This window comes from Platalea leucorodia, assembly GCF_965183815.1.
Source record: "Platalea leucorodia genome assembly, chromosome: 13".
Lineage (NCBI taxonomy): Eukaryota > Metazoa > Chordata > Aves > Pelecaniformes > Threskiornithidae > Platalea > Platalea leucorodia.
Window position 1 is genome coordinate 16,337,241 of NC_138835.1, and position 27,303 is coordinate 16,364,543.

The 27,303-nt window shown below is 68.7% G+C and overlaps 3 protein-coding genes across 4 annotated transcripts; all 3 read left to right on the plus strand.

Annotated features, from left to right (window-relative positions):
• Positions 1 to 6,215: 6,215 nt before the first annotated feature.
• SLC52A3 (solute carrier family 52 member 3) lies at positions 6,216 to 8,173 on the plus strand (the record flags this gene model as incomplete). Its single annotated transcript, XM_082325594.1, has 3 exons — positions 6,216 to 7,243; positions 7,507 to 7,630; positions 7,740 to 8,173. The coding sequence occupies 3 exons, from the start codon at positions 6,216 to 6,218 to the stop codon at positions 7,950 to 7,952; spliced, it is 1,365 nt and encodes a 454-aa protein (XP_082181720.1). The 3' UTR covers positions 7,953 to 8,173.
• A 3,882-nt stretch (positions 8,174 to 12,055) lies between these two features.
• Positions 12,056 to 15,421, plus strand: SCRT2 (scratch family transcriptional repressor 2; the record flags this gene model as incomplete). Its single annotated transcript, XM_082325781.1, has 2 exons — positions 12,056 to 12,179; positions 14,363 to 15,421. The coding sequence occupies 2 exons, from the start codon at positions 12,056 to 12,058 to the stop codon at positions 15,067 to 15,069; spliced, it is 831 nt and encodes a 276-aa protein (XP_082181907.1). The 3' UTR covers positions 15,070 to 15,421.
• Positions 15,422 to 18,656: 3,235 nt separating this feature from the next.
• On the plus strand, positions 18,657 to 19,554 carry SRXN1 (sulfiredoxin 1). Of its 2 annotated transcripts, none has more exons than XM_082325820.1 (2): positions 18,657 to 18,939; positions 19,101 to 19,554. In XM_082325820.1, exons 1-2 carry the CDS (start codon positions 18,679 to 18,681, stop codon positions 19,302 to 19,304), a joined length of 465 nt encoding a protein of 154 aa, XP_082181946.1. In that variant the 5' UTR covers positions 18,657 to 18,678; the 3' UTR covers positions 19,305 to 19,554. The 2 variants fall into 2 exon arrangements, with proteins under 2 accessions (XP_082181946.1, XP_082181947.1); XM_082325821.1 differs by having other exon boundaries at positions 19,104 to 19,554.
• Positions 19,555 to 27,303: the final 7,749 nt, after the last annotated feature.

The following is a 27,303-nucleotide window of genomic DNA, read 5'->3' on the forward strand; positions in this document are numbered from 1 at the left end:
AGGGGAAAAGTCACAGCCCTCCCGCAGGCAGGGAGCTGCCACCCTGCTGCCCACGTGCCGCCGGCACGGCCAGCCGGCAAGGCCTGCTCCAATTTGGGAAACTCGCCTTGTTTCCCCATATGCCTGGCAGCAACCCCCTGCAATAAACTCCAAAATAGAGGAAAATGACCCGGATAGCACAAAGGGAGGTGACAGACCATCGCAGGGTCACCAAGCCCCCAGCCATGCGGACCTGCTGGCCCCAACAGGCAGCTCCTGCCCCATGGTACGGGCACCTCCCGCGGCGAGGACCGGCTCTGCATGGAGGGGCCGAGCGTTTGGCCCATGCAGCACAGAGCTCGCTTACAGCCCTGCATTGTTCAAACCGCTCTTGGAAGCAAGACAAGGAGCTGGCGGAGGGAGAAGAGCCAAGCAAAGCACATGGAAAACGGCCAGAGGGCTGCCCCGCGCTTGAACAACGGCAAAGGTGGATCCGCACAACGAGCTCGGCTGGAAAAACACTGCCTGGCGTGGCGGGTGAGGGCAGAGCCTGCAGGCACCCGCCCGGCCGGGCTGCGTACGCCCGCGGCCACCGAGCCTGCGCGGGGTGCAGGCAGCCGGCTGCAGGCAGCTGCCCGGGCACGTCTGGGCAGCCGGGTGCTTTTGGAGCGGGGCGTTGGAGCCAGGCAGCGCCCCGGAGCCTCACCCTCTCTGGGAGCATCCCGGGACAGGTTTCGGGAGGGCAGCCTGCCGCAGGAGCGCTCCCCCAGCACCCGGCTCAGCACCTCTGCCGCTGCCCCAGGGACACGGGGACGGGGCACGGATGGAGGAATGGCGTTTGGAAAAGAGGGGCAGGCGGGTGCGGGCACTGGCTCCGCTCTCACCTCCCGCAGAGGCTCGGGGCTGGGCCCCCCTTGTGCCGCTTCGAGGACCTTCCGGGAGCTAAATGCAGCCGCCAACGAGCAAAAAGCGTGCTCAGAGGCCAAATCCTCCCTGGAAGTGCTGAGTGGAGGCAGCTGTGGGTGCCCGGCAGCACCTGTGGAGCAGCAAGGCCAGGGCTTGGTGCAGCTCGGGCAGCCCCAGGCAGAGGCACCCCTGGAGCCGGGAGACCCCCAACCCCCTCACCTGGGTGGGTGCTAATTCCTGGCGTTTAATTACAGCCCCTTGCCACGCTGCAGCTGCGCCCGGCTTTGCAGTGGGGGCATCACCCCGTGCCCTGACACGGGGCGAGGCACCACCTGCTCCTGCCTCAGTTTCCCCCGCTGTGGGCTCCGCAGAGCGGCTCTGCCGGGCGGGATGGCTTTCCGAGGGACCTGGGGACTCGCTGGGGAGCTCTCGCTGGGCCCAGCATCGCCTTGCTCCCGCGGGCAGAGGGAAGGATGGGAGGGAAGGATGCTGCCTGCACCCAGCTCTCCCTGCACGTCTCCGCAGGCAGCAGCTCAGGGCCAGGAGCCGGGGAGGTGACAGATGGGGACGTGCCGGGTACGAGGCCTTTGTCTGCGCGATGGCGGCGACGCGCGGCAGTGTGGACCCGCAGATGGTGGCTGCCGGCGGGGCTGGGGCCGCAGCCCGTGGCCAGGCAAGCGCAGGGCCCTGGGGATCCGGCCCTTTTGTCGGGGTCTCACCTCCGGCAGCCGCCCCTTCCCGGCCGCCCCCCACCAGCCTTTCAACTTTCAACTTGACCTGCTCCTTTCACATGGAAATGGGATGGAAATGGGGCCGGGGGGCTGCCAGGGGCCAGCGGCTGGGGCCTGCCAGCGGGTCCCTGCACCCAAGTCTGGGGGGTCATACCTACTTGCCCGGGGTTGGTCCCTGGGGTGAGGGGGTCCCCCTTGTCCCCCAGCAATGGAGCAGCAGCCTCCCCCTGCCCAGGAAGACCATCCCCACTGCTCTCGGCTGAAAGCAGATATTAGGGGATGGCTTTTGCCGAGGCTGAGCTCGAGGACGGACCCCCACTCTCCTGGGCTGCCCACCCTGCGCTGGCTGCAGTTGGGGATGGGTCACTGGAGCCCAGCAAAGTCCCGTGGCCGGGGACCACTCGGCTACCAAATGTTGCCATCTGCCTCTGGGGCCTTGGCTCGCGTCTGCCGGGGGTGCGGAGGGGCGAGCGGCCGGGGGCTCAGCTGCGGCGCGGAGAAGGGGCAGAGGAGGCACAGCTGTCTCACCCGTGCAGGCAGGGCAGGCAGCATGCGTCGGGCGGATTTCGGTGAGAAGCACGAAGTGGCAGCATGGGGGTCCCGCGCCCAGCACCCCCTTGGGCTTCCCTGCCCCTGCACCACAGCCATTCGCCCTTGGGACGGGTCCCACCGCCGCCTGCACCGCTCCTTTGTGCTGCCAAATTAAACACAGGACAGTGGCCGTCCCCTCCCTGTCCCCGTCCCCGTCCCCATCCCTGTGGACGCACAGGGACCTCCGCTGCCCTGGGGCCAGCCCGAGCCCCCCGCGCCTGGCTTCTCCCAGCATCTTGGACCCGCTCCCCCCCCCCCAGTTCCCCCTGGGCACCTGTACTGGTTTCGGCTGGGATAGAGTTAATTTTTTTTTTCCTAGTAGCTGACATAGTGCTGTCTTTTGGATTTAGTACGAGAATAATGCTGATAACACCCAGATGATGTAGCTGTTGCTAAGTAGTGCCTGCACTAGCCAAGGGCTTCTCAGCTTCTCATTCCCTGCTCGCGAGAAGCTGGGAGGGAGCGCAGCCCGAACAGCTGATCCAAGCCGGCCAAAGGGCTATACCATACCGTGTGACGTCATGCCCAGTATATAAACTGGGGGGAGCTGGCCAGAGGGCAGACCACTGGCTGGGCATCGGTCGGCAGGTGGTGAGCAATTGCATTGTGCATCACTTATTCTGTATGTTCTTTTATCATTATTACTATTATTATTATTTCCCTTCCTTTTCTGTCCTATTAAACTGTCCTTATCTCAATCCACGAATTTTACCTTTTTTTTTTTCTTTTCCTACTTTTTTTTTTTTACCGCTTCTCTCCCCCATCTTGCTGCGGGGGGGGAGCGAGCGAAGGGCTGCGTGGTGTTCAGCTGCCTGCCAGGTTAAACCACGCCAAGCTGGTACGAGACTGTTTTGGATTCGTGCCGAAAACAGTGCTGATAACCCAGGGATGTTTTAGTTATCGCTCAGCGCTTGCGCAGCATCAAGGCCTTTTCTGCTTCTCACCCTGCCCCGCCAGCGAGCGGGCCAGCGGTGACGAGGAGCTGGGAGGGGGCACGGATGGGACCCCCACCGATCCAGGGATATCCCAGACCATATGATGCTGTGCTCAGCAAGAAGGAAGGGGGGACGTTCGGAGCGATGGCATTTGCCTTCCCGAGTCACCGTTAGGCGTGCCGGAGCCCTGCTGCCCCGGGGGTGGCCAAACACCTCCCCGCCGCGGGCAGCAGCGAAGGAATGCCTGCTTTTGCTTTGCTTGCGCACGCAGCTTTTGCTTTCCCTGTGAAACTGTCTTTATCTCAACCTGCCTGTTTTCTTCCTTTTACCCTTCCCGTTCTCCCCCTCATCCCACCGGGGTGGGGGTGAGCGAGCGGCTGGACGGTGCTGAGCTGCCTGCTGGGGTTAAGCCATGGCAGCACCTCCACCCATGCCCTGCTGCGGGCACCCAGCTGTGCCAGCAGCGTCCCTGCAGCCCCAGGGGCACAGGGACACCCTTGTCCCTTCTGCAACCCCTCGGCTGGGGCAGGGACGGAGCCAGGAGCAGGGCAGGGTGCAGGGGCCGGGTGCAGCCCCCCGGAGGGCCAGGCGCTGGCAGGGCAGGCAGGCAGGCAGGGCAGGCAGGGCAGGCAGGGCAGGCAGGGCAGGCAGGCCACTGGAGAAGGCAGCCCCAGGTTTTGCAGGGCTGCAGCCTGCTCTCCCAGCGACACCCGGTGGGTGCTGGGGGAAGAGCTGCCGTGAGGCGTCCCAGGGTGCTGGGTGCTGGGTGCTGGGATGGGATGGGATGGGATGGGATGGGATGGGGGCTGTGCTGCTGGGGGTGGCCTTGCCTCTGTCTCCTCACCTGTGTCACCTCCCAGCCAGTGCAAGCGGCTCACACCTTGGCTGATCGCCTGGTCCCATCTCACTGGACATGGGGTCAGAGGTGCCCGGCCCCGCAGTGCACCCGAGATGGGACAGCCGCCACGCTCAGGGGTCCCCGAGGGCCCCATCCCAGCCCGTCACCCTGCAGAGATCCCCGGTGGGGACAGGCACTGTCACCGGGTGACATTCACACCTGCAAGAAGCAGCCTGAAATAGGTGGGACGCAGTTCAGCCAGGGACAAGTGCAAAGTCCAGGACACCGCCAAGAATAATCACGGGCACCCGGCCAAGCCAGGGTGCACTGGGCCAGCAGTGACGCTGCAGCGAGCGCCCTGCGCCACGGCCGGGCGGGCAGCAGGCACGGCGCTGTCCCTGGCGCAGGTGGTACGTGGGGACGGAGGGCAGCAGCGGCCCCCGGGGCAGGGCAGCGGCCGGGCTGTCCCCGGGGCTGTCAGGGCGAGGGCAGGAGGTGGCTGGAAGCTGGAGGTGGCACGGTTGGACTTTGGCCACCGGGAAAGAGTTTGGAGCTGAAAGGCCCCACCCAGCACCCAGGGTCGGGCTGCACGGGACGAGCTGGGCTCGGTGGTGGGGAGAGGGGAGCGGGACCCCGCAGCTGGCCCTGTGCCCACCCGGGGACGGGGGCTGCGCTGGTGAAAACTGGGGACCCACCGGGAGGGCAGGCATGAGCGGGGGGTCCTGAGCCCCTGCCCCCTCTGACCGTGCCCCCATGCCCCTGCCCTGCCCCATGGGGGGATGGCTGGGAGCAGAGCTGGTCCCTCTGGCCCCGAGGGTCCCCTCTGGAGTGGGACCCCCCCACTCATCCCTCCAAGGACTTCAAAGCTTTTCCTTACACTTTCTTATCACTTTTATCACATCACACCCTGTGCCGGCAGCCAACCGTCCCCGCAGCTCATGTGTGTCCCCAGGACCTGCTGGGACCCGCCCCCCCCCAGGACAGGCACCCTAAAACGCAGCTTTGGACCCCGCAGCTGAGCACGTGGCAGGAGGGTGCAGGGTCCCCCCCGGCCGCCCCCCAACCCCAGGGACTCTGCCAGCTGGGACCAGGACGAGGAGCAGAGCGAGGTCAGGTCATCACCCGTCTGCATCCGGAGGTGGTGACGCGCCCGCCTCACGTCACTGCGCCGGCAGCCAGGACTCGCTCCCGCCCGCGTGCTGCTGCCGGTTCCCCAAAGCGCCGTGAGTTTCCCCTTGGGAGATGCCCCAGGGATTTCCGAGGCACCGGTCAGACCGGGAGCCCGCTTCCGTCCTGGCTCCTGCTCCGTACCAGAGTCCCCGACGCCTCCCCGCGGGGCCAGAGCCATGGGTGCGTTGTTGCACCCGCCAGGCTCAGCCCTGGGAGACGCGGGTTTCCTCCGCCGAGCTCGGCGCTGCGGCAGAAGGCTGGAGTCAGGCTCTGCCGGACTGCGGGGTCACGGGGACGCGGGGACACGGGCTGTGGGGGTTCTCCTTCCCGGGAGCGGGACGGGAGCCGGTGCCCGGGGAGGGCAGGGGATGGGGCCAGATCCAGGCTGACTCAGCTCGCTGGTATGAGCCGGGGCCGGTTGGCCGTTGGGGCTGCCGCGGCCCTTCTCCCCGCGGCCGCTGAAGCCTGCCGGGATCACACGGGACCTGGCTGGGAGGAGACGGGCGCTGCTTTGCCCTGCCCTGCGGATGCGGTGGGAGGTACGAGGCCTCCATTCCCAGCAGAGCAGCTGCCCAGGCCTCTCGGTCCCCAGGTGAGAGCCATCTTCACCCCATGCCAGGCTGTGCCGCGCCGCACCGTGAGCTGGGGCGGGTTCGATGCCCTGCCGGGTCCCATCCTGGCTCTGCGCCTGGTGCTGCCGAGCCCCGGCTCGCCGGGACGGGGCCCAGGCGGAGCCGAGCAGGTCCCGCACCCAGCGCGGGAGGGTGCAGCGTCATCGCCCGCAGGGAGCAGGGGGGTCCCCAGGGCTTGCGGGGGGCAAAGCGGGGCTGGGCCGGGCCGTGGGGAGGCCGTGCTGCTCTGCGAGTCCCGCACCCCCCGTGGCCTGTGGGAGAGGAGCCGCTGTGCCTGCCTGCCCGCCTGCCTGCAGGAGGGGGAACGCAGGCAGCAGTCGCGGGAGGCCAGGGTTGGGGTCTGGGGGGTTCGGGTCTCACCCCGCCACTGATGGAAGCCTCTCCCTGCAGTGTGGCAGTGTCGCGCCCGGGCCCAGGCACCCAGCTCTGAGCCATGGCGCTGCTCACCCACCTCCTCGCCTGCGCCTTCGGCACGGGCTCCTGGGTGGCCATCAACGGGCTGTGGGTCGAGCTGCCGCTGCTGGTGACGGTGCTGCCGGAGCAGTGGGACCTGCCCTCCTACATCACCATCATCATCCAGATGGCCAACATCGGGCCTCTCTTCGTCACCCTCATGCACCGCTTTCGGCCCGGCTTGCTGAAGGAGGTGGCCGTTATCTACGTGGTCGTGTCCGTGGGTGTCGTGGCCTGCTTGCTCCTGGCCTTCCTCTGGAACTACACGTCCCTCATTGCCGGGACGCCCCACAGCACTGCCTTCCTGGTCCTCACCTTCTTCCTGGCCCTGGTGGACTGCACCTCCTCCGTCACCTTCCTGCCCTTCATGATGCAGCTGCAGCCCCAGTACCTGACCACCTTCTTCATAGGCGAAGGGCTCAGTGGGCTGATCCCCGCTCTCATCGCCCTGGGCCAGGGCTCCGGCATCTCCAGCTGTGCCAACATTACCCACACGGTCAACATCACCACCGGCAACGAGACCGTGCAGAGCACCATCTTCCAGCTGGAGACCCGCTACCTCCCGGCCAACTTCTCCACCCTCGTCTTCTTCCTCCTCATGACTGTAATGATGCTGGCCTGCTTGCTGGCCTTCTTCTTCCTCGCCAGGCAGCCCCAGGTGTGGGAGCTCTCCCAGCAGCAGCTGTTTCCCAGCAGCATCATGCTGAGCTCATTTGAGCAGATCTCCAACGAGGGAGTTGGCTCGCGGCTGAGCGGAGGCTGCTCGTGCTCAAAGGATGCCAAGGGGCACAGGGATATCCTGCCGGAGAAGGTCTCCTACCCCCTGGCCAAGCTCTCCTTCATCTACCTCCTCATCGCTTGGGTGAGCGCTCTGACAAACGGGGTCCTGCCATCCGTGCAGTCCTACTCCTGCCTGCCCTACGGCAACACCGCCTACCACCTCGCGGCCACGCTCAGCTCCATGGCCAACCCCCTCGCCTGCATCGTGGCCATGGTCCTGCCCAGCAGGTGGGTAGCGGGGTGCCGGGGGCCGCGGCGGGGTGCGCTCCGGGGGCTTCTGCCCCAGGAACAGCCCCCGCTTTGCAATGGGGTGGGGGGAGAAGGCAGCCAGGGGAGAGGGTCCGCAGGGTGCCGGTGCCCTGGTGGCAGAGACACTCCAGGAAAGGAGGATGGGATCAGCATGGAGCCGCTCAGCTTGTGCCGCAGGCCTGTGCCACTCACCGAGGCCGGGCTGGCAGCACTCCCTGGTGTCACCCACGTGTGTCTTGCAGGTCCCTGGCCCTGCTGGGCACCCTCACCATGGCAGGGATGGGCTTTGGCGCCTACAACATGGCCATCGCGGTGATGAGCCCCTGCCCGCTCCTCCAGCAGTCCCAGTGGGGCGATGCCACCATCGTAAGTCACGGGGTCCCTCTTGCCCAGGGAGGTCACTGCGCTGTCTCCCATTCCCACGGTGGGGGACATCCCCAGCCCCGCTGACCACTCTCCCCCCCTGCGCTGCCAGGTCCTCTCCTGGGTGCTCTTCACTGGGACGCTCTCCTACGTGAAGGTGATGGCCGGGGTGATCCTGCGGAGCCGCAGCCACAGCGCGCTGGTGTGGTACGGGGCAGTGGAGCAGCTGGGCTCCCTCCTCGGGGCCCTGCTCATGTTTCCCCTCGTCAACATCTACGGCTTCTTCAAATCCGCTGACTACTGCAGCCTGCAGTGCCCAACGTGAGCGGGACGGGCACCCCTGGACAGCCCCTCTTGCCAGCACGCACCACCAAAACCAGCGAGGGCCGGCGGGCCAGGAAGCAGCGCTGGGACTGGGGTGGCTGCAGGCATGTCTCCCCGCCGGGCTCGGCTGGGTCCCCGGGCAGGAGCAGCTCCGTGCCTTTGTCCCCAGCCCGAGCATGGGGCGTCCCCGTCGCGTTCAAAGCAATAGAAGGCATTTGTTCAGCGCTCTGTCTCCCTGCTGCCTGCGCCCCTCCGTGCCGGCGGGCAGAGAGGGGCTGCCTGTGCCGGTGCCCCCGCCTGGGTACCGCTCTGCTGGGGCCACCTCCTGTCCCTTCCCCTGGGGGTCTGGCGCCGTTTGGCATCGTGCCCCAAAGCCCCCCCAGGACCCCGCGAGTGGGCACAGCCCCGGCTGCACCCGGCGGCACCGGCAGCGTTCCCAGCCCCATGCCGTGGCACAGGCGGCAGCTGCCCCCGGGACGGTGGGTTTGCAGCCAGCTGCGGGGAGCGGGGACAAAGGCGGCTGGGGCAGGGCTGTGCCGGAGCCTGCCCTGCCCTGGCTGTGGGGAGAGGGACCGCGGCGGGGGACACGGGCAGGGGGCTTTGACATAGCAGCTGGGGAAACTGAGGCACAGAGGGACGGGGGGGACCTGCCCAGTGTTTGCAGTCCTCTGCTGTGGCCCCGTCCATGCTTTCTGCTCGCTCCCCGTAGCCCTGCGCCCCACGGCACCCCATCCCCGCTGCACCCCGAGACGGGCAGCGCTGGGGGTGCAGAGCCGGAGAGAGGCCGCAGCACAGCTCCGTGCCCAGAGCGGTGCCAGGCACAGCACCGGTCGGGGGGGTGGCATGGGACCAGTGCCAGTGCTGTGCCACCTGGTACCCAACTGCGCCCCAGCCGTGCCAGCCAGGGTGGGGGCCGGGTGGGCACCGGGGCATGGCGGGTGCAGGGGGTCGGGGGGCAGCGGCAGCCCCCAGGCCAGGCCGGCACCCACGCCCCGCACGCGCCAGCGCCCCTTCCCCGGGGCACGAGGCAGCCGGGCCTTTGTCCCCGGCCCTTTGTCTGGCAATCTGCTCCCCGAGCCGGCGGCAGCGCCAGACCCGCGCCTGGCGTACCTCAAAGCCACGGATTGAAGCCACTTCGGGGCTCCGGCTGCGGCCCGGCCGCCTCCGGGAAGGACGCGGCTAGAATAGCTAATGGCCAGCAGCCCCGCGAGCTGGTGGCCAAGGCAGCAGAGAGGGCAGGAGTGAGGGCAGCGGCCTCTGCCCCCCAGCACCCCTGGGCATCCCCCCGGCAGCTCCTGCCTGACCCCACAGCACCACGCATCCAGGGTCCGGGCCCACGGGGGACCGAGGGGGGCTGAGGACCGGTGGGAGGTGCGGGGGCACCGCGGGGCACCTTGTCTCATCCCGGGAGCGGGATGCATCCCATGGCCCCTGCGGGGAGACCGGGAGCTGAAGCGGGGCCCTGGCCCCTCTCCCCTTGCACCCCGAGAGGATGCTCCTGCCCTTGGGAGCCCCCCAGGACCCTCGCCCACCGGACACCCGCCGCCCCCTCCCTCTTGCCGGGGAAATAATCGCTTCCAATGGGAATTATTTCCATACAGCTGCTCAGGAAGGCACGATTCAGCCCTCGAACGGCCGCAGCGGAGGAGAAAGGCTGAGCCTTTCTTCTGGCGCTCCCCTCCCTCCCCGCCGCGGCGGGGGCAGGTTTGGGGGGGCCCAGCCGCTGCAGTCAGCAATATTAGCACAGCTCGGCAGGACTGATTGCAGGTTATTAACATACATTATCTCAGTCCCCTGCCTCTGAAAGGAGCCGGGTTCCTTTTCCCCCTCTCCCAGCCCTCCCTCCCCCTGTCTTTTACACTTAATTACCTCCCTTATTACACCACAGCCTGGAGAGAGACAAAATCCCAGGGCAGCGGGCAGGCAGGCAGGCAGGCAGGCAGGCCCGGCCCAACTAGGGCGTAAGTAATCGCCCGTTCTGCAAACGTGCCTTCCAGGAGAGAAACGGCACACGCGCGGATAAATAAATCAGGGAGCGGAGGCCAAGGAGCCCGGTGCGCGGGGGGGACGCCGGGAGCAGCCCGGCGGGCGACTTTCCCCCGGGACCGCGGCCCTCTGGGAGAGGTGACCTTGAACTTGGCAGAGCCCTGACGTCAGGGCTGCGCTGCGGGGCCAGATGGGACTCGTGTCGCTGCCTGCGAGCCCCGGCCGAGCGCTGCGGGAGGGGGGAGGCGAGACCCCAGCCCACGTGGGGAGCAGCCCCGGGACCCCCAGCCCTGGGGGGGGGGGAGGAGCTGCGGGGTGCCCTGGGCTGTGGGATGCTGTGGGATGGCCTGGGGTCTGGGATGCTGTGGGATGTGGGATCCTGTGGGACACGGGATGCTGTGGGATCCTGTGGGCTATGATGTACCCAGGGCTGGGGGATGCTGTGGGAGGCTGGGGGATGCTGTGGGCTGTGGGAGGCTGTGGGATGCCCTGGGCTGTGGGCTGTGGGATGCTGTGGGAGGCTGTGGGATGCTGTGGGATATCCTGGGCTGTGGGATGCTGTGGGAGGCTGTGGGATGCTGTGGGATGTCCTGGGCTGTGGGATGCCCTGGGCTATGGGGTGCCACACGAAGCAGTGAGTGGGGACACACGGGCCCGGTGCGATGCAGGGATGGCCCAGCCCTGGCTCTGAGCACGGCTGAAGGAGCAGACACAGCTGTGAGCCCGCTGGCCCAGGGTGCTGGCCACGGGCATGCTGCTTTTGACCCCCAGGCCCGATGCCACGTGCCCGGCCAAAGGGGCTGGCGCCTCCCGAGGCCGGGGTGCCCAGGGCTGCCCTGTGCCGGCCGTGCCAGCGCTCCGTCTGCAGTGGCAGATGAGGGACTGTCCTTCGCTAAGTGCTGCCACGCTCTCGGTGTCGCCCAGGGGAGAGCAGGGCCCGCTGCCAGCCAGGTCCTGGTGTCACCCACCAGCCCCTGGCCAGCACAGCCCCAGGGAGAGCCAGCCCCGGGGCCACCGCCTGCCTGCAGGACCGGGGCCTCATCCTGCTCCGGGGAGGGCGGCAGGGAGCGGCGGCGAGGGGAGGCGGGGGAGCGGGGGCTCCGGGAGGGAACAATGCACCGCCACGAGCCCGGCTATTGTTGTGGGCTGCGAAGGTCACGGCGCTTCCCAGGGGACAGGGATGGGCATGGGGACATGGGAAAAGGGGAGAAGGTGGGAAAAGGGAGAGGGAAGAGGACCGGGGAGGGGGGGAAGGGAGAGCGGGCAGGGATGGGGAGAGGACAGAGGTGGGACAGGGATGAGGGCAGGGAAGAGGGGACAGGGATGGGGACAGAGAACAAGGGACAGGGGAAGGGACAAGGAAAAGGGGTCAGTGGGGACAGGGGACAGAGATGAGGACAGGGAGGAGGGACGGGAATGGGGACAGGGAACAGGGATAGGAACAGGGGAGCAAGGGTAGGGACAGGAGAAAGGTGCAAGAAACAAGGACAGGGACAGGGGACAGGGATGGAGACAAGGGACAGGGGACAGGGATGGGGACAGGGATGGGGACAGGGACGGGGACGGGGACCCCCGCCCTGCAGCCCCGTCCTTCGCAGGCCCCGGGGGCTGGCGGCAGGGAGACAAAGGCGGTGGGAGGCAGCGGAGCGGCCCCCCCCCGTCCCCGCGTGTCCCCATTGTCCGTGACCGGGGGGGGGGGGGGGCCCGGGGGAGGGAGCGGGGACCCCGCGCTGCCGTGATGCCCGGGGCGCCCGGCGCTGCCGCCGGCTCGGGGGGCTCCGGGGGGGCTCCGGGGGGGCTCCGGGCGCGGTGGGGTGGAGCGGCCCCCTCCCCCCCCCCTCCGCCTGCCTTCCTCCCCCTCCTCCTCCTCCTCCTCCTCCTTCCCTCCTCCTCCACCTCCTCCTCCTCCTCCTCGCCGCCCTGCTGCCTGCCTGCCTGCCTGCCTGCCTGCCCGCCCCTCGCACTCGGCTCCCCGCACCTCGCCGCCCGCACAGCCGGGGCCGGAGCGCCGGGAGCAGCGCGGGGCCGGGGCGGGGCGGGGCGGGGGCCGGCGGCGGGGCCGGTGGCGGTGCCGGTACCGGAGCTGTCCAGTGCTGAGGGCGCCGGCCCGGCCCCGCCATGCCCCGCTCCTTCCTGGTGAAGAAGCTGAAGGCGGAGGCGTTCCCGGCCGCCGGGGCCCCCGGACCCCCCTACGCCCCCCTGGAGCCCCCGTACGCGCTGCCGGGCCCCGCCGCCGGCGATGGTGAGTGCGGGGCCGGGGGCTCCGGGGGCCCCCCCGCCGCTATTGTGTGTGCGCCCGGCGGGGCAGCGCGGGGGCCGGGGGGACGCGGGGCCGGCGGGGGCGGGGGGGCCCGGGCGTTGCGTCCCGCAGCCGGGCGTCGTGCGGGGGGTGCGGGGGGGTCCCTCCTCGCCTCCCCCCCCGCTCCGGGGCCAGCGGCCCCTGCCGAAGTTGCTCCGTGGGGAAGCATCCCCTGCGTGACAGCGGCAGCCCCGTGGGCAGCCCGGGGTGCGGCGGGGCCGGCTCCTTCCCATCACAAGTTTATTTGGGGGGGGGGGGGGGGGCGGCCACAGGCCTCGGGGGGCGGCGGGGGGAGCGGGAGCCTCGCCGTGCTTGCGGGTTTCATTGTTCGCAGCGGTGCCCCGAGCCCCCCCGGGAGCGCGGAGGGGGCCGTCGCCTCCCCGGGGCACGGGGGGGGAGGCGGGGGGCAGCCCCCTCCCCGCAAGGCCGGGAGAGGTGCGAGGAGCTGGGCTGGGGGGGGCCGGGGTCCCCGGAGCCCCGTCCTGCCAGGGGACACTGAGCCGGACTCTGGGAGTCCCCCGGGCTCGGCAGAGCCCCCCGATGGGGCGGCCCAGGGACCCGTCCTGCAAGAGGGGGCCGGGGGCGTCCGTCCCGAGCCCTGGGCTGGGGGGTCCCGGCTGCTGGGGACCGGGAGGCTGAGCTGGGTGCGGGGATGGGCCTGATCCAGCCACGCACAAGCCAAGACTGCCCGACCGCTGCCTTGCTTGTCCCCCCGTTTCCAACTGCTCGCTGCTCCCCAGCCCTTGGGGGGCTTTCCCTGCCAGGGGCAGGGGTGCGAGGCCCGGGGGGGCCCCTGCTCCCCCCCATCGGCAGCCGGGAGCCGGTGGGGGAGGGATGCGCTGCAGCTGGGCAGAAGCTGCCGACGTTGCTCTCCTGGAAATAACCTTGCTGCATGCTCGGAGGCAGCGTGAGAAATTGCTGAGCAGAGCGCTTTCTGCACAGCCCGCGCGACCGCGCTGTCAGCACGGTGCAGGGGGACGGGGGGGCCCAGCTCCGTCCCCGCCGCGCAGCCCCCTCCCCACCGCGGACACCCCCAGCCTCCCGTGGGCCGAACGGCAGCAGCCGCTTGCCCCGGGCAGGGTCAGCAGGGCAGGGGGACGGGGGGTCCCGGAGGGGGGGGCTGGATTTAGGGGACGCTCGGCCGCAGCTGGGGTGGGGTGTCCACGGGTGAGCCTGGCCATGCACCGGCCCCGGGCCCCCGACTGCCCCCGCTGTCACCAACAGCAAGGACGTGTCCTCTGAAGAGGAGGACAGGGGGTCCTGCACGGGGCAGGAGACCACCGGGACTGGTTTGGGGGGCCCGAGGTGGCAGCGTGTCCCACAGGGTCACTGGCCGCTAGCCCAGCAGGGAGAGGGCTGCGCTGCTCCTGCCGCCATGACCTTCGTGTGCCAGCACGGAGGGACGGGGACGCCCATGTGGCGCCTACTCTGCCATGGTCAGGGACACCCGGCAGAGTGGGGGGCCATGAGCAGACCTGCACCAATGTCACACGGGGGTGACACTACTGGAGCAGCACCCGGGCCCCGCTCTGCGCCTGGGGGGCCGTGGGTCCCTCTCCTCGGTGGGAACCCAGGGCCCCGGTGCTGCTGGCCTGCGGGCGCTGCCCCGTCCCCGGGGACGGGGGGGACACGGGGGGCCGTTCCCAGCCCCTTTGCGCTGCCTCTTCCCCCTCGCCCCGGCTGCCCCGCATTTCTGGAGGCGAGGAGGTGGACGGAGCAGAGCTCATTACCGGCGCCTGCCCCGGTGAACAATGAGGCTCCCGGCACCGACAGCTGCCTGGCGGCTAATGGCCCCCGGGGGCTGCCCGCGGCCGGGGCAGTGGGGCGGCACCCCGGCAGGCACAGCTGGGCGTCCCGCAGCCCCGGCTCCCACCCAGGGCAGCCCCGCGGGATGGGACCCATCCTGCCGGCAGATGCGGACAGGAGCTTGGGCAGGCTCAGCCCCTGTGCAGATGGGGCAGCTCCAGTGCTCAGGGGCAGCCCCCGGGGCTGAGCGGGGACAGGGACCGGTGGGGGGGGACAGCCCCCGTTCTGTGCCCCCAAGGGGCATTTTTGGCTCGTGGCTTTCCCCCGTCCCCGGTGGGGCTGGCCCGGAGCGATGGTGACCCCGCTCTGTCGTCCCACAGGGTACCTCCAGCACTGCCTGGCACCCGCTGGCTACGACACCGACAAGAAGCAGGGTCTGCCGCCGCCGCCGCCGGACCCAGCCTACGCGCCCGGCCACGAGGAGTACAGCGACCCCGAGAGCCCCCAGTCCAGCTTTTCCGCCCGCTACTTCAACGGGGAGGCAGCGGTGACGGACAGCTACTCCATGGACGCCTTCTTCATCACGGACGGGCGGTCGCGCCGGCGCAGCGAGAGCCAGCGCCGCGGCAGCCACCGTCACTCCTGCCCCGAGTGCGGCAAGACCTACGCCACCTCCTCCAACCTCAGCCGGCACAAGCAGACCCACCGCAGCCTGGACAGCAAGATGGCGAGGAAATGCCCGACCTGCGGCAAGGCTTACGTCTCCATGCCCGCCCTGGCCATGCACGTCCTCACCCACAACCTCAAGCACAAGTGCGACGTGTGCGGCAAAGCCTTCAGCCGGCCCTGGCTGCTGCAGGGCCACATGCGGTCGCACACCGGGGAGAAGCCCTTCGGCTGCTCCCACTGCGGCAAAGCCTTCGCCGACCGCTCCAACCTGCGCGCCCACATGCAGACCCACTCCGCCTTCAAGCACTACAAGTGCAAGCAGTGCGAGAAGACCTTCGCCCTCAAGTCGTACCTCAACAAGCACTACGAGTCCGCCTGCTTCAAGGGCTCCGAACACAGCTGTGCAATAGGGAACTAGCCCCCCAGCCCACTGTGGCACATCCCCATCCTCATCCCCATCCCTGTCCTCATCCCCATCCCCATCCCCATCCCCATCCCCATCCCTGTCCCCGTCCCCGTCCCCATCCCCGTCCCGGTCCCGGTCCCCGTGCCAGCACTCCTGCAGCTGCAGCCGGCCGGTTTGTGGCTGTGCCGTGGCTGGAGGACACATCCCCGCAGACTCACTCCCCACCGGGAGGAGGGTGCCCCAGCGCTCCCTGGGACGGGCCGGATCCGGCCAGGCCCGCAGCGGGCCCGGTTCCTCGCCCACGGGTCCCCGAGCCCCCCCGCAGCCAGGCAGGTCTCTCTGCGGGGGACTCACCTGGGGACCTCTTCCAGACCCAGGAGAGACTTTCCTCCCCCAGCTCGTGACTTTCACTTCTATTTATTTAATTTATTACTATTATTTATTTAGAGCTGCTGCTTCTCCTCCTGGGGGATCCCAGGGGAGAAAAGACACTTTTCTGCTCCCCCCAGGAGCAAAACCTCACCTTGACCCTAACTCAGCCGGGACCATGGGCTGGTACGACTGACGGCTCGGCGGGACTGATGGACGGTGCGGCTGACGGGAGGGCAGGGCTGTCAGTCACCCTTGGAGGCTGGGGTGCCCGCAGCCACCTCCTGGGCCCTGGGGCACCCCGATGCCCCCCTGCCTGGCACAGTCCCATGGGACATGGCCCCATGGCATGGCGCTCACCCTGGCGCCGTGGCTCCACAGCCCCGGTGTCAGGGGAAGAGCGAGGGGCGCCCGGTAGAGACCCGCGGGACACGTCCCCCGCCGGCTCCTGGCTTGGCCAGGCATGACTGGCCCCCGTCACGGCGACGGGCTGGGCAACAGCCCCCCCCCGGGCAGGTGCAGCCCCCCTCGCCGTGCAAACGGCCACGCTGGTGGCTGGGCTGGAGACCGAGCCCTGGGGCAGCACCGAAACCCCAACCACCCCCCGCGCACCCCCAGCCTCTGCCTGGCCCCCTCCCCGGCCGGCTCCCGGCCCCCTCGCCATCGCCCCCCGCCTGCGCTCAGGAGGAGGGGGTCAATGTAGCCGTAAAGTTTGGGTGAGTCTATTTAAACGTTCTTATTTATATTATTTATAACTTACGCTTTTCACTATTTCTTTGCCAAGACTGGCAGGGCCGTGCCAGTGCCGGCTTGCAGGAGGTGGCAGAGCTGCAGCAGAGCCGCCGTGCCCAGGACACAGCCACGGTGACACGGATGGGGACAGGACCCCGAGAGCGGACCGTGCGGCGGGCACGGAGGCAGGAGGGCACGAGCTGGCCCAGCAGCCCGGGCTCCGTGCCCTGCAAGCCTCCCCCAAAGGCAAAGCCCTTCTGCTTCGTCTTCCTCGCTGCCACAGACTCCTGCTCTGCTCCCTGCCCCGCGCCAGCCCGGTGGGGACAAACCAGCCATTCTATGCAACCTCCCGGCGGAGCATCCCTGCACCGGCCCCGGAGTGAGCGCCGCGCACGCGGCATCCCGGAGCGGGGCCCGACCCGTGCCTCCGCTTCCTACCTCGGGCTGCGAGCTGCCATGGCCCCATCGCCCCGTGCCGGTCCCTGACACCTTTGAGGTTCAGCCCGGCACCCCCGCAGGGCCACACTCGCATACCCCCACACCGTCTTCCTGCACCGTCTTCCTCCCTGCACCGTCTTCCTCCTGCCACCTCGGTGTCCACACGCTCCCTGCGTGCTGGCACAGCCGTGGCTCGCGGGCTCGATGCCTCCCGGGGACGCCCCGTCACGGTCCTCGCTGCTGTGGCATGGTGGCCACGCGCCCGCACCCCTGCGCAGGGGAAGAGCCCGGTGGCCACGCAGGCACCCCACCAGCGAGGAACGCAGCAGTTCAGGCTTTCCCCGCGATGCCGGCGCCTTTCCGCGGCAGCACCGCGCCTCTGCCCCTGTCTATACTGTAAATAGCAGATACTACAGCAATAATTTTCCGTGCATGATAGATTTTTTTCTGCCAGGTTTTGTACTCGACAGCTCCCAGTAAGACAAGTCTACTGAGAACCGGCCGCCCGCAGTATTACTTGTAACGCAATTCAGGGATATAAAAGGGATTTCTGCCACTAACCGTGTGTCTCGGAGGATTTGTACAGGCGGTGGCGGGTGGTGGCACGTGAGCTGCCGGCCTCCCCGTCCCGCAGTGCCCTGTGCCCGCGCCCAAGGGCAGCCCTGGGCGGGAGCATCGCGGAGGAAACATCTGCCCCAAACCAAGGGGTGGAGATGCCCCGGCAGCCGGCGGGGAGCGGGGCGGCTGATGCACCCGGAGCACCCGGCGCTGCCCACTTTGCCGTGCCAGCCCCGGCAGCCGGTGGGCAGCAGCCAGACAACCCCACACGTTGTAATGCCACCTGGCTTGCGAAAGCGCCAGGGAGGCTGCGAGCAGCGGCAGAGCACTGACCTGGAAGTAAAGCGCCGTGCGAAATGCCGGCAGCGGGGCAGGGAGCCCGGCGGGCAGCCCGGGGGATGCCCAGCGACGCTCACGCACCCCCAGCCTCACCCCCAGGGCTTGGCCCCACCGGACGGGAAGGGTTTGGTGAGCCAATTTGATTTCGGCTGCCGTCGCATTCGCAGCCGCTCCCGCCCGTGCAGGCACAGGTCAGGGGCAGTGGGAGCAACCCAGCAGAGCCCGCGCTCCTGCCCCCTGCCCCTCTCGCTGCCTTCCTTCCCCACCGATGGGTGCCAAAGAGGGAGGGGAAATTATTTTCGGCCTCCAGCTCATCAGCAAAGCCCTCGCTGAGCCTTGCGCTCCTGGTGACATCAGTGCTGCCCCGCAGGCGGGAGCACAATCATTCACCTGCAAAGTCATCGCCCAATTCATCCTACAAAAAGATCATCCTGGAGCCTCGCGAGCCTGTCCCTGACCGTCACCGTCACCAGCCCTGGCACGGGGCAGTGAGTCACCCAGCCTGTTTCTGAGTCAGCACTGGGGCTGGGGACCCTCCGTGCCCCCCGCGAGCCGGGCAAGGGGGCTGGGAGCGGCCTCTGCCAGTGCCACGGCCCCGCTATGGATGCAGGCTGCCCCGGTTCCAGCAGCCGGTGGGGTGGGAGACCCAGGTCTTGCTGGGAGCCTCTCCTCCAGCTGGAGAAATGACCTAGAAAGATTCAGGGCTGGAGCACCGCGGTGTCTGCCCGGCCGCAGAGCATCCCTGCTCCGCTGCTCAGCTCTGGGGCTGTTCCATGCTGCCTCTTCCTCGCCAAGGACCCCGTGGGTGTCAGCGCAGCGGTGGGGGGGGGGGCTCTGGGGTGGGGACACGGTCCTGGCATGGCCGGGCAGGCGGTGGGCACATCCCAGCTCCTGGCTGAGATGCCACACACAGATCCTTAGAGCCCCGGCACGGCCAGGCGGGATCAGAGACCCCCAGACAGCCCCGGGGCAGGACGGGGACCCCCAGGCCACGGAGTAGCCTTGGCGGGGGCTCAGCTGCTGCATGCCAAGGGGAGCCGAGGGCGGCCCCGACCACAGCCTCGCCGGGGCAGAGAGGCGCGGGCAGCAGGCCAGCCAGCGCTGGCACCGGTCCCGGCAGCCCAGCCCTGCCTGGCCTGCCCCTTCACTGTGACTCTGCAAAACGGCGGGGCGGTGGCGGTGACGATGGCGATGGCCGGCCCAGGAGGAAGAAGAGGGGCCCGGCTGGGTGCTGCGCTGCTCGGGGCGGAGCGGCGGGCTCGGTCGGGTGGGCAGGAGGAAGGACGAGGCCGGGTCGCGGCAGCAGCCATGGCGGAGGCCGGGGACCAGAGCATCCACACGCAGCACATCTCGGCCGTGCACAACGTGCCCATGCGGGTCCTCATCCGGCCCATCCCCGCGGAGCTGGAGCCAGGCAAGGTGCAGAGCCTGGTGGAGACCCTGCAGGTGAGCCGCGGGGGTCGGGGGCAGCCACCCCTGCACCGACCCACGCCACCCTGGGAGTACCGCCGGGGAAGCTCGCGGCACGAGGCCCCGGCACAGGCGGGTCGGGGGGTGCCACGGGGTGCCGGGGCGTGCGTTGCTCTCGGGGGTCTCCCTCGTCCCAGGAGGACCCCGAGCGGGTGCCCCCCATCGACGTGCTCTGGATCAAGGGCAGCCAGGGGGGCGATTACTTCTACTCCTTCGGGGGCTGCCACCGCTTCGCCGCCCACAGGGCGCTCAACCGGGAGACCATCCCCGCCAAGATCATCCCCTCCACCCTCAGCGACCTCCGCACCTACCTGGGCTCCTCCACGCCCCACCTGCGCTAGCCCGGTGGCCCCGGGGCACGCACGGCCCCCCCGCTGCCCGGTGGGGGGGCCGCAAGGTCCCGGTGGGCTGAGCTGGGCCTGATCCCGGGTCCCCGTGAGGCTCCGGTGGGGCTGGGGTCTCCCCGCGCCCCTCCGGCCGCGCTGGGGCCGGGACTCGCTGGAACCGGGAGGCGACCGGGGCGGCGCGGCGGGGCCGGCAGGTGGCGCTATGGTGCCGCGCTGCGCCGGGACGGGACGGGACCGGGGCGGGACCGGGATGGGATGGGACCGGGATGGGAACGGGATGGGAACGGGATGGGACCGGGATGGGAACGGGATGGGAACGGGATGGGACCGGGATGGGAACGGGATGGGATGGGACCGGGATGGGAACGGGATGGGAACGGGATGGGACCGGGATGGGACCGGGATGGGATGGGACCGGGATGGGAACGGGATGGGAACGGGATGGGACCGGGATGGGAACGGGATGGGATGGGACCGGGATGGGAACGGGATGGGAACGGGATGGGACCGGGATGGGACCGGGATGGGATGGGACCGGGATGGGAACGGGATGGGAACGGGATGGGACCGGGATGGGAACGGGATGGGATGGGAACGGGATGGGAACGGGATGGGAACGGGATGGGAACGGGACAGGACCGGGACGGGATGGAACGGGATGGGAACGGGACGGGAACGGGATGGGAACGGGACGGGAACGGGATGGGATGGGACTGGGATGGGATGGACCGGGATGGGAATGGGATGGGAACGGGATGGGATGGGATGAACCGGGATGGGAACAGGACGGGATGGACCGGGATGGGATGGACTGGGACGGGAACGGGACGGGAACGGGATGAGAACGGGATGGACCGGGATGGACCAGGATGGGAACGAGATGGACTGGGACTGGATGAACCGGGACTGGACGGGATGAACCGGGACAGGATGAACCGGGATGAATCAGGACAGGATAAACCAGGATGGGAACAGGATGGACTGGGACGGGATGGACCAGGATGGACCAGGATGAACTGGAATGAACTGGGATGAACCAGGACAAACTAGGATGGGAACAGGACAGACCAGGACAGGATGAACCAGGACGGGATGGACTGGGACGGGAATGGGATGGGAACGGGACAGACTGGGACTGGATGAACTGAGACTGGATGGGACGAACCAGGATGGGATGAACTGGGAAGGGAACGGGATGGGATAAACTGGGATGGACCAGGACGGACCGGGATGAACTGGGATGGAGCAGGATAAACCAGGACAAACCAGGACAGGAATGGGGTGGACCGGGACGGGATGAACCAGGATGGGATGGACTGGGATAAACCGGGATGGGAACAAGAATGGGATGGACTGGGATGGGATGAACCAGGATGAGATGAATCAGGATGGGACGGGATGAACCGGGATGGGATGAACCAGGACGGGATGGGATGAATCAGGACGGGATGAACCATGATGGGATGGACCGGGATGAACCAGGACAGGACGAACTGGGACAGGACGGACTGGGACGGGATGAACTGGGACTGGACAGGCTGAACCGGGATGGGATGAACTGGGATGGGATGAACCAGGACGGGATGGGATGAATCAGGACGGGATGAACCAGGGCAGGATGGGACAGACTAAACCAGGGCATGGCTCAACCAGGAATGGCTGAACCGGGACGGGACGGGCTGAACCGGGGCGCACTGGAACTGGGCCAGGTCACAGCCCATCCAGAGCACAGCTGAACCGGGAAGGGGTACAGGCAAACCGGGACACAGCCAAACCAGGACACAGCTGTACTGGGAGGAGGCACAGCCAGTCCCCAGGCCTCCCCCAGTGACTCTGGGCTCACCCTGTGCCCGGGTCGGGAGGACCCTGGGCTGTGCCTGCCCCCATCCCTGGACACGTCCCGTGGGGGACATCTCCGAAATGGTGTGGTGGGGACGCCCACTGCTGCACCTGGAATAAAGGCGATCAAACCCCCACGGCTTCGGGGCCTGGCGCTGGGGGATGCTGGGGTTGGGAGCAGGTACGCAGCGGTACGGCACGGCACGGCATGGAGACCTGGCAGCTGCGAGAGCTGCGGATGCGGGCACATGGGACAGGGGCAGATGCTCTGCAAAGGGACAGACGCTTTGCTGGGGGATGGAGGGTCTGTGAGGGGCTGGATGCTGTATTCGGGCTGGATGCTGTGCTGGGGGGTGGATGCTGTGCTGGGAATGGATGCTCTGCCAGACCACGCTGGGATGCAGCTGAAGTCAGGGGCAGCTCTGGGCCAGCTGTGGCAGCGCATGTAGTCCTGCCATGCTGGGATGCTGTCATTTCTGCAAACACCACGTCTTCACCCCATGTGCAGGCTGGAAAAACCGCCCTGAGCATCCCCCGGGTGTCTCGGCATCCCTCTGAGCCAGGAACCGCGGTCCGGGGAGGGGAAAGGCCACTGACTCACCCCACCGCGCTGTGAGTCAGCGGCAGGACTGGGACAAGAACCGCAGCCAGATGCTCCTGCCCCCTCGGCCACGCTCCTCCCTGCACGGATCCTGTCCTCCCAGGGCAGAAACAGACTGGGGAGAGGGTTTGGGAGGAGGACCCGGCCCCCGTGGGCACCAGCTCTGCCGGGCAGCTGCTGCGTGCCAGCACAGTGTTTCCGCAGGAGCCACTGGGGAGGAAGGGCAGGGTGGGCTGGGGGCTGATGCACCGGAGTCTCCCTCCGGCCCCTTCCCTCGCCTCCGGCGAGACTCCGGCGCGGCAAAGCTGCATGTGCCGCATCAAAGCTGCTCTCCGCCGGGAGGAAGGCCTGCAAGCGTTCACGGAGAGAGCAGCCCTGGTCTGCAGCTCCCTGATGGGCCATAAATTTCTCCGAAGAATTGTGGCGTGCTAAAAAGTTTCCTCTTGTTAGAGAGTCAGCGGGCGCGGGAAAGGGAGGAGGTGGCAGCTCCTGCGGCAGCACAGAGCATCGCCAAGGTGCCCTCAAATGGCAGGGACCAGTTTTTGCCCAGACCCTGGGCTGTGCCCCCGGGGCTGGGTATCTCCCATGGGCTCTGCTCGCCCCCTCTCCCCAGATTTGTGCCCCTTACAAAGGGAGCGGGGTGTGAGGCAGCTCGGCAGAGCTGGGACCCCACGAGTGGGGATGAACCGAGGCTGCCCGGGTCCTGCACCTCTCCCTGCACCCCATGGGGGCTTCTTCCAGCCGGAGGACCCGCTGCAGGATCCGCTCTTCCAGCCTTCCATCCCCTGCAAACAGCTCCAGGACATCTCTGCCCGCTCCGCGGGTGCCCCAGGATGCTGCTCCCAGGGCTCGGTGGCGCTGGCTGGGAGCCAGGACTGGCTGCTGTGGCCAAGGGGCTGTGTGGGCATCTTCGGGGCTGACCGGCAAATCCCTGGGGCTGGCACGGTGCAGGCAGCGTGAACTGGTCCCCAGCCCCCAGCCGGTGCTGCCAGTGCCGCAACCTGGCACGCCTGGCATGGGAACGGGTCTCGCCAGAGCCGGCGATCTCTGCATCGGCTCTGTCCGTCCGTCTCTCCATCCCTCCACCTGTCCCCCTTCCCTCTGCCTGACCCGCGGGGTCTCTGGTGTCGCCGGCTGACAGCCGATCCCGGCTGCCTCCAATCCATTCGTTCCAGGGCAGGAACAAAGGGGCTTTGTGGGCTCCCCCCGGCCCAGGCTGGGTGGGGGGGTCCCGGCTCCGGAACTGGGACAGACTTCCCCGCGCGACAGGCGTGTAATGCCTTCCAGACCAGCGGCCCCAGCCTGTGGGTACAGCCCGGCGGGCGGAGGGGGCCTGGGGCTCCCCACGCTGCCCTGGGGACCCACCGGGACACCATGCCGCAGCCCCGACCCCGGCGGGGTCAGGCAGGGACCTCTCCCAAGGGCAGGGGCTGCTCTCCTGGGAAACGCTCCTGCTCCCCAAAAGGTTTCACAACGCCCCTTGAGCCCATTTCACTGTTCCTCCCCACCCAGGGGGGCTCCAGGGGCTCCCAGGTTTGCCAGCCCTGGGCTCCCTGTGTTGGCAAGCAGGGACAGCCACCCCCTGGACAGCCACCCCCTGGACAAGCCCCTGTCCCAGCTGGGAGCGGCTGGGCTCGGATGCTGCATGCCCCCGGCCAGCCAGGGCAGAGCTCCCCGAGCTTGCCTGCAACGGGGCACCTCAGCCGGGCACCAGCCTGAACTGGGGAGCTCCGGTCAGAGGGGCTGGTCCTGGACATCCCGCTGTGCCGGGGGCTGCGGGCGAGCGGGGTCTTGGTAGGATGGGGTGGGATGGGATGGATGGGATGGGGTGGGATGGGATGGGATGGGATGGGATGGGTGGGATGGGATAGATGAGATGGGATGGGTGGGATGGGATGGATGGGATGGGGTGGGATGGGATGGATGGGATGGAATGGGATGGGATGGGTGGGATGGGATGGATGAGATGGGATGGGTGGGATGGGATGGATGGGATGGGGTGGGATGGATGGGGTGGGATGGATGGGATGGGATGGATGGGGTGGGGTGGGATGGGGTGGGGTGGGGTGGGGTGGGGTGGGATGAGATAGGACACATCGGCTTGGTCCAGCGCTGCTTTGCTGGGGCTCAGCAGGGTCAGGCCCGGTGTCCTGGTGGCCACATGTGCCGGCGTTGCCGCAGGTCTGGAATCCATTTGCCTCGCCAGCAGCAGTGTTTTCCCAGCAGGGCCGGAGCAGCCCCGTGGGGCTGGGGGCAGCCCCGGCCCCCCGGCCCATCTGCTCCCTGTTTATTTTCTTACACTTAAGTATCACCTCGCAGATAAACACTCCCCGGAGCGGGGGGCGGGGGGCATTTCCCCGCCAGCGGAGGCAGGACCCAGCCCTCGGGGTGCCCAGCACCCCGACCCCAGGGGTGCCCCCCCGCTGGCCAGCCAGCACCTGGGGGTGCCTGGCAGGTCGGGCTGGGGCCATGGCCGCGAGCCCATGCTCAGGCCACGTCCCCTCCATGCCACGTGTCCCATGCAGCGTCCCGTCCACCCCTGCCCGCCATGCATGCCCGACCCGCCGCCCGGTGCTGCCCGCTCCTGCCCAGGGCTGCACTGCTCTGCCGGGCCGGCAGCCCTCGGGCCGGCAGCCGGTTTGTTTGGCTGGATCAGCTGGGAGAGCCGTGATGCCAAACACAACCGCGTCCTGGCACCCGCTCAAGTCGGCCGCGCGGTGCGGCAACCAGTGGGAGGTTTGCGACGCCACGGCCCCCGGCTGCGCCTCGTGCCGCCCGGCTGAGTCAGACCCGAGGCGCTCGGTGGCAGGGGGGCCGGGGGGGTCCAGGCACGGGGACGCACGTCCTGTCCCGCGCGCCCGCCGGGCAGCACAGGAAAACCTGGCTGCTGCCGCGCGTCCTCCCGCCCCAGCGGCAGCGGCATCCGCAGGCAGCTGGCGGCTGGACAGGCAGGGAGCAGGCAGCGTTTGCTGCTTCCCGTGGCTCCTGTGGCTCCTTCTGTCCATCCGTCCTCCCACGTGCAGGGCCTGCCAGGGTGGTGGTCACACACGCACACGCGTGTGCCAAGCTGGGGAGCTCCCTGCAGCGGGAGGTGGTGGCAGGCGGGGTGCATATGGCACCGTGCACACACAGACCTGCTGCATGCATCAGCACGCGCGTGCACGCACACACGTGCCCATACTCGCACACGCGTGCAACTGCGTACACACACCCATACTCACATATATCCATACACATCCACACACACGTATGGATGCACGCGCACATACATGTGTACAGCTGCACATGCATGCCAATGCACACATGCAGATCCATGCACGCTCCTTTGTGCACACGCGTGCACACGCGTGCACAGGTATGCCCCACACTGAGCCATCTCCAAAGCTCCTTCCCTGCCCGCATCCCCAAGTGCCCCGTCCTCCACCGCAGCAGCACAGGCCACCAGCACCCCGCGCGTGGCCGTGCCCCCCAGAAACACCCCGGGGCAGCTCGGCTGGGCCCCGGGCGCGGGCTCTGCCCCCAGCCCGTCCCCGTCAGCTGGCGGCCATGTGTGGGGCGGCCGCAGCTGAGTACACAGCCCCTGCCATCCGTCTTGCCGCCTGTCAGGGCCGGGGGCTGCCGCGGCCCCCCAGCCGCAGCCCAGCGGGACGCCGGGGAGGGAGCGGGGGCTCCTCTCTCCACACAGGCACCTGCCTGCTCCCTGCCTGCTGCGCCAAGGGCTTGCCCATCCCCAGCTCTGCGCCGGGCACCTCTGCGGGGCAGAAATGGCCCCTGGTCTGCGCCCAGGCAGGGGCTATTGCCAGGGCCCAGAGAGGGTCGGGGTCCTTGGCAGGGACCAATGCACAGTGAGAGGTGGCAGGGGACGGAGCCGGCAAGGGACAAGTCCCCATGGCGGCCCTGCACGCCCCCAGCCCCAGCGGGACCCCTGGCCCCCGGCGCGGCCCTCTCCCCCTGCTGCGTGATTTACGGGCTCTGCGCAGGCAGACAAATGGTGAAGGAAAACAGGGCAGGGGGTCCCGGCGGCGAGGGGCTGCCTGCGCCCCGCGGGGGGGAGAGCGGCCGTTTGCTCACAGCCTGCCGGGTCGGGCAGGCAGCGAACCAGTGCCAGTACCGGTGCCAGGGAGCACGGCCACCCCTGCCACGGTCCCAGCAGCCTTGGCACGCAGAGGGAGAGCCCCGTGGGGACCCACCGGTCTGGGAGCCACCTTGCACGCTCCAGTCCCGCAGCCACAGGGCTCTGACTGTGGGGCATAGTGGGACATGATGCCACCCCATCCCGTGGCCCCCCAAGTCCCCCTGTTGACCACCTCACTCTGGGGTTTGCCACATGCCCACTGTGTCCCGTGGCTGCTGTCCCAGCCCCCAGCAAGCCCCAAGCTGGCCCCTTTTGCCTCCTTAGCTGGAGATTTCCTCCCGGAATCTCCCTCTGGCTGTGGGGCCAGTGGCCAGGTGGGGACCACAGCTGGCACGGGCTGGCACCATGGCCACTGCCAGGCCCCAGGGCCACATCCCCAGCAGCCCTGGGACCATCCGCCAGGAGCTGGGTCCTGCCCTCCGTTTGCCTTTGCTGCTTGACCTGCCGTGCCCGGAGCATCGCTGAGCAGCCGACCTCCGCTTGGCCGCGGGCTGGGGAGGAAGGCAGGCAGGAAGCCTCCTGCCTGCTCGGCTCAGCTGGCCATCCCCCTGCCTGCTCTTGGGGGTGCCGGGCTTGGGGCCAGGGCGGACCCGCACAGACCTCCCTGGTGAGGGGGAGCAGCGGGTGGCCATCACCGGTGGTACTGGGTGCCCAGAAAGGACCAGGAGCCAGCTGCGGGTTGGGGGACACCCCCAGCCCTGCCAGGGATGCCGGTGGTTCCCGCTGCTGCCAGCTCAGCTCTCCCCTTGCAGGAAAAGACGCCGTGTTTCCACTGCCGGCGCACACCTTCCTCCCGGGCGGGAGGAAACGCTCCTGGCTGCCTGGCAGTGCTGCCTGCAACGCTGCCCGTGCCCCTGACCGTGTCCCCCTGTCCCCTCCCGCAGCGGGCAGGTGGGGTGCCATGCCCTGGGGACAGAGGGGCGAGGGGTGCAGACCATCCCCGCGGGGCTGCCTGCCCCCGGGGCTCCCTGCCCACCCCGGGCATCCTCCTGGGACAGACCCCGTCCCAGTGGGGCACGGTGGGGTGTGGGGCAGTGCGTCTTCTGGCCGGGCACTGGCATCCCATCCGATAAACGCCCCGGGAACCGCACCGGTGCCACCCGCTCCCGGGTACCTGCCCCATCCCATCTCCCGTGCCCCATCCCCACCCTGTGCCGCCCTGCGCGGGACCCGGGGCTGGCAGGGCACAGCCGGGCAGGGGCTGGGGACACGCTGCCCACGGGCTGGCACTGCATGCGGCAGCGCTCTGCAGGCACCGGGGACCGCGGGCTGCGGCGCAGGGACGTTCGCCGTGCGGTGGCTCTGGCACTGTTGGCGGCACCGCCAGGGTCCGGTACCACCATGGGCACCACCTGGAGCCCGGCTCTGGGTGCAAGGTGCCTGCGGCCACGCCGGCGTGCCGGAGCAGGGCCAGGCCC

Bases quoted from the DNA above. Each gene is read 5' to 3' on its own strand.
- SRXN1 (XM_082325820.1), top strand. From the start codon at position 18,679: ATGGCGATGGCCGGCCCAGGAGGAAGAAGAGGGGCCCGGCTGGGTGCT. The intron at 18,940-19,100 runs GTGAGCCGCGGG...CCCTCGTCCCAG, and splicing joins GCCTGGTGGAGACCCTGCAG to GAGGACCCCGAGCGGGTGCC.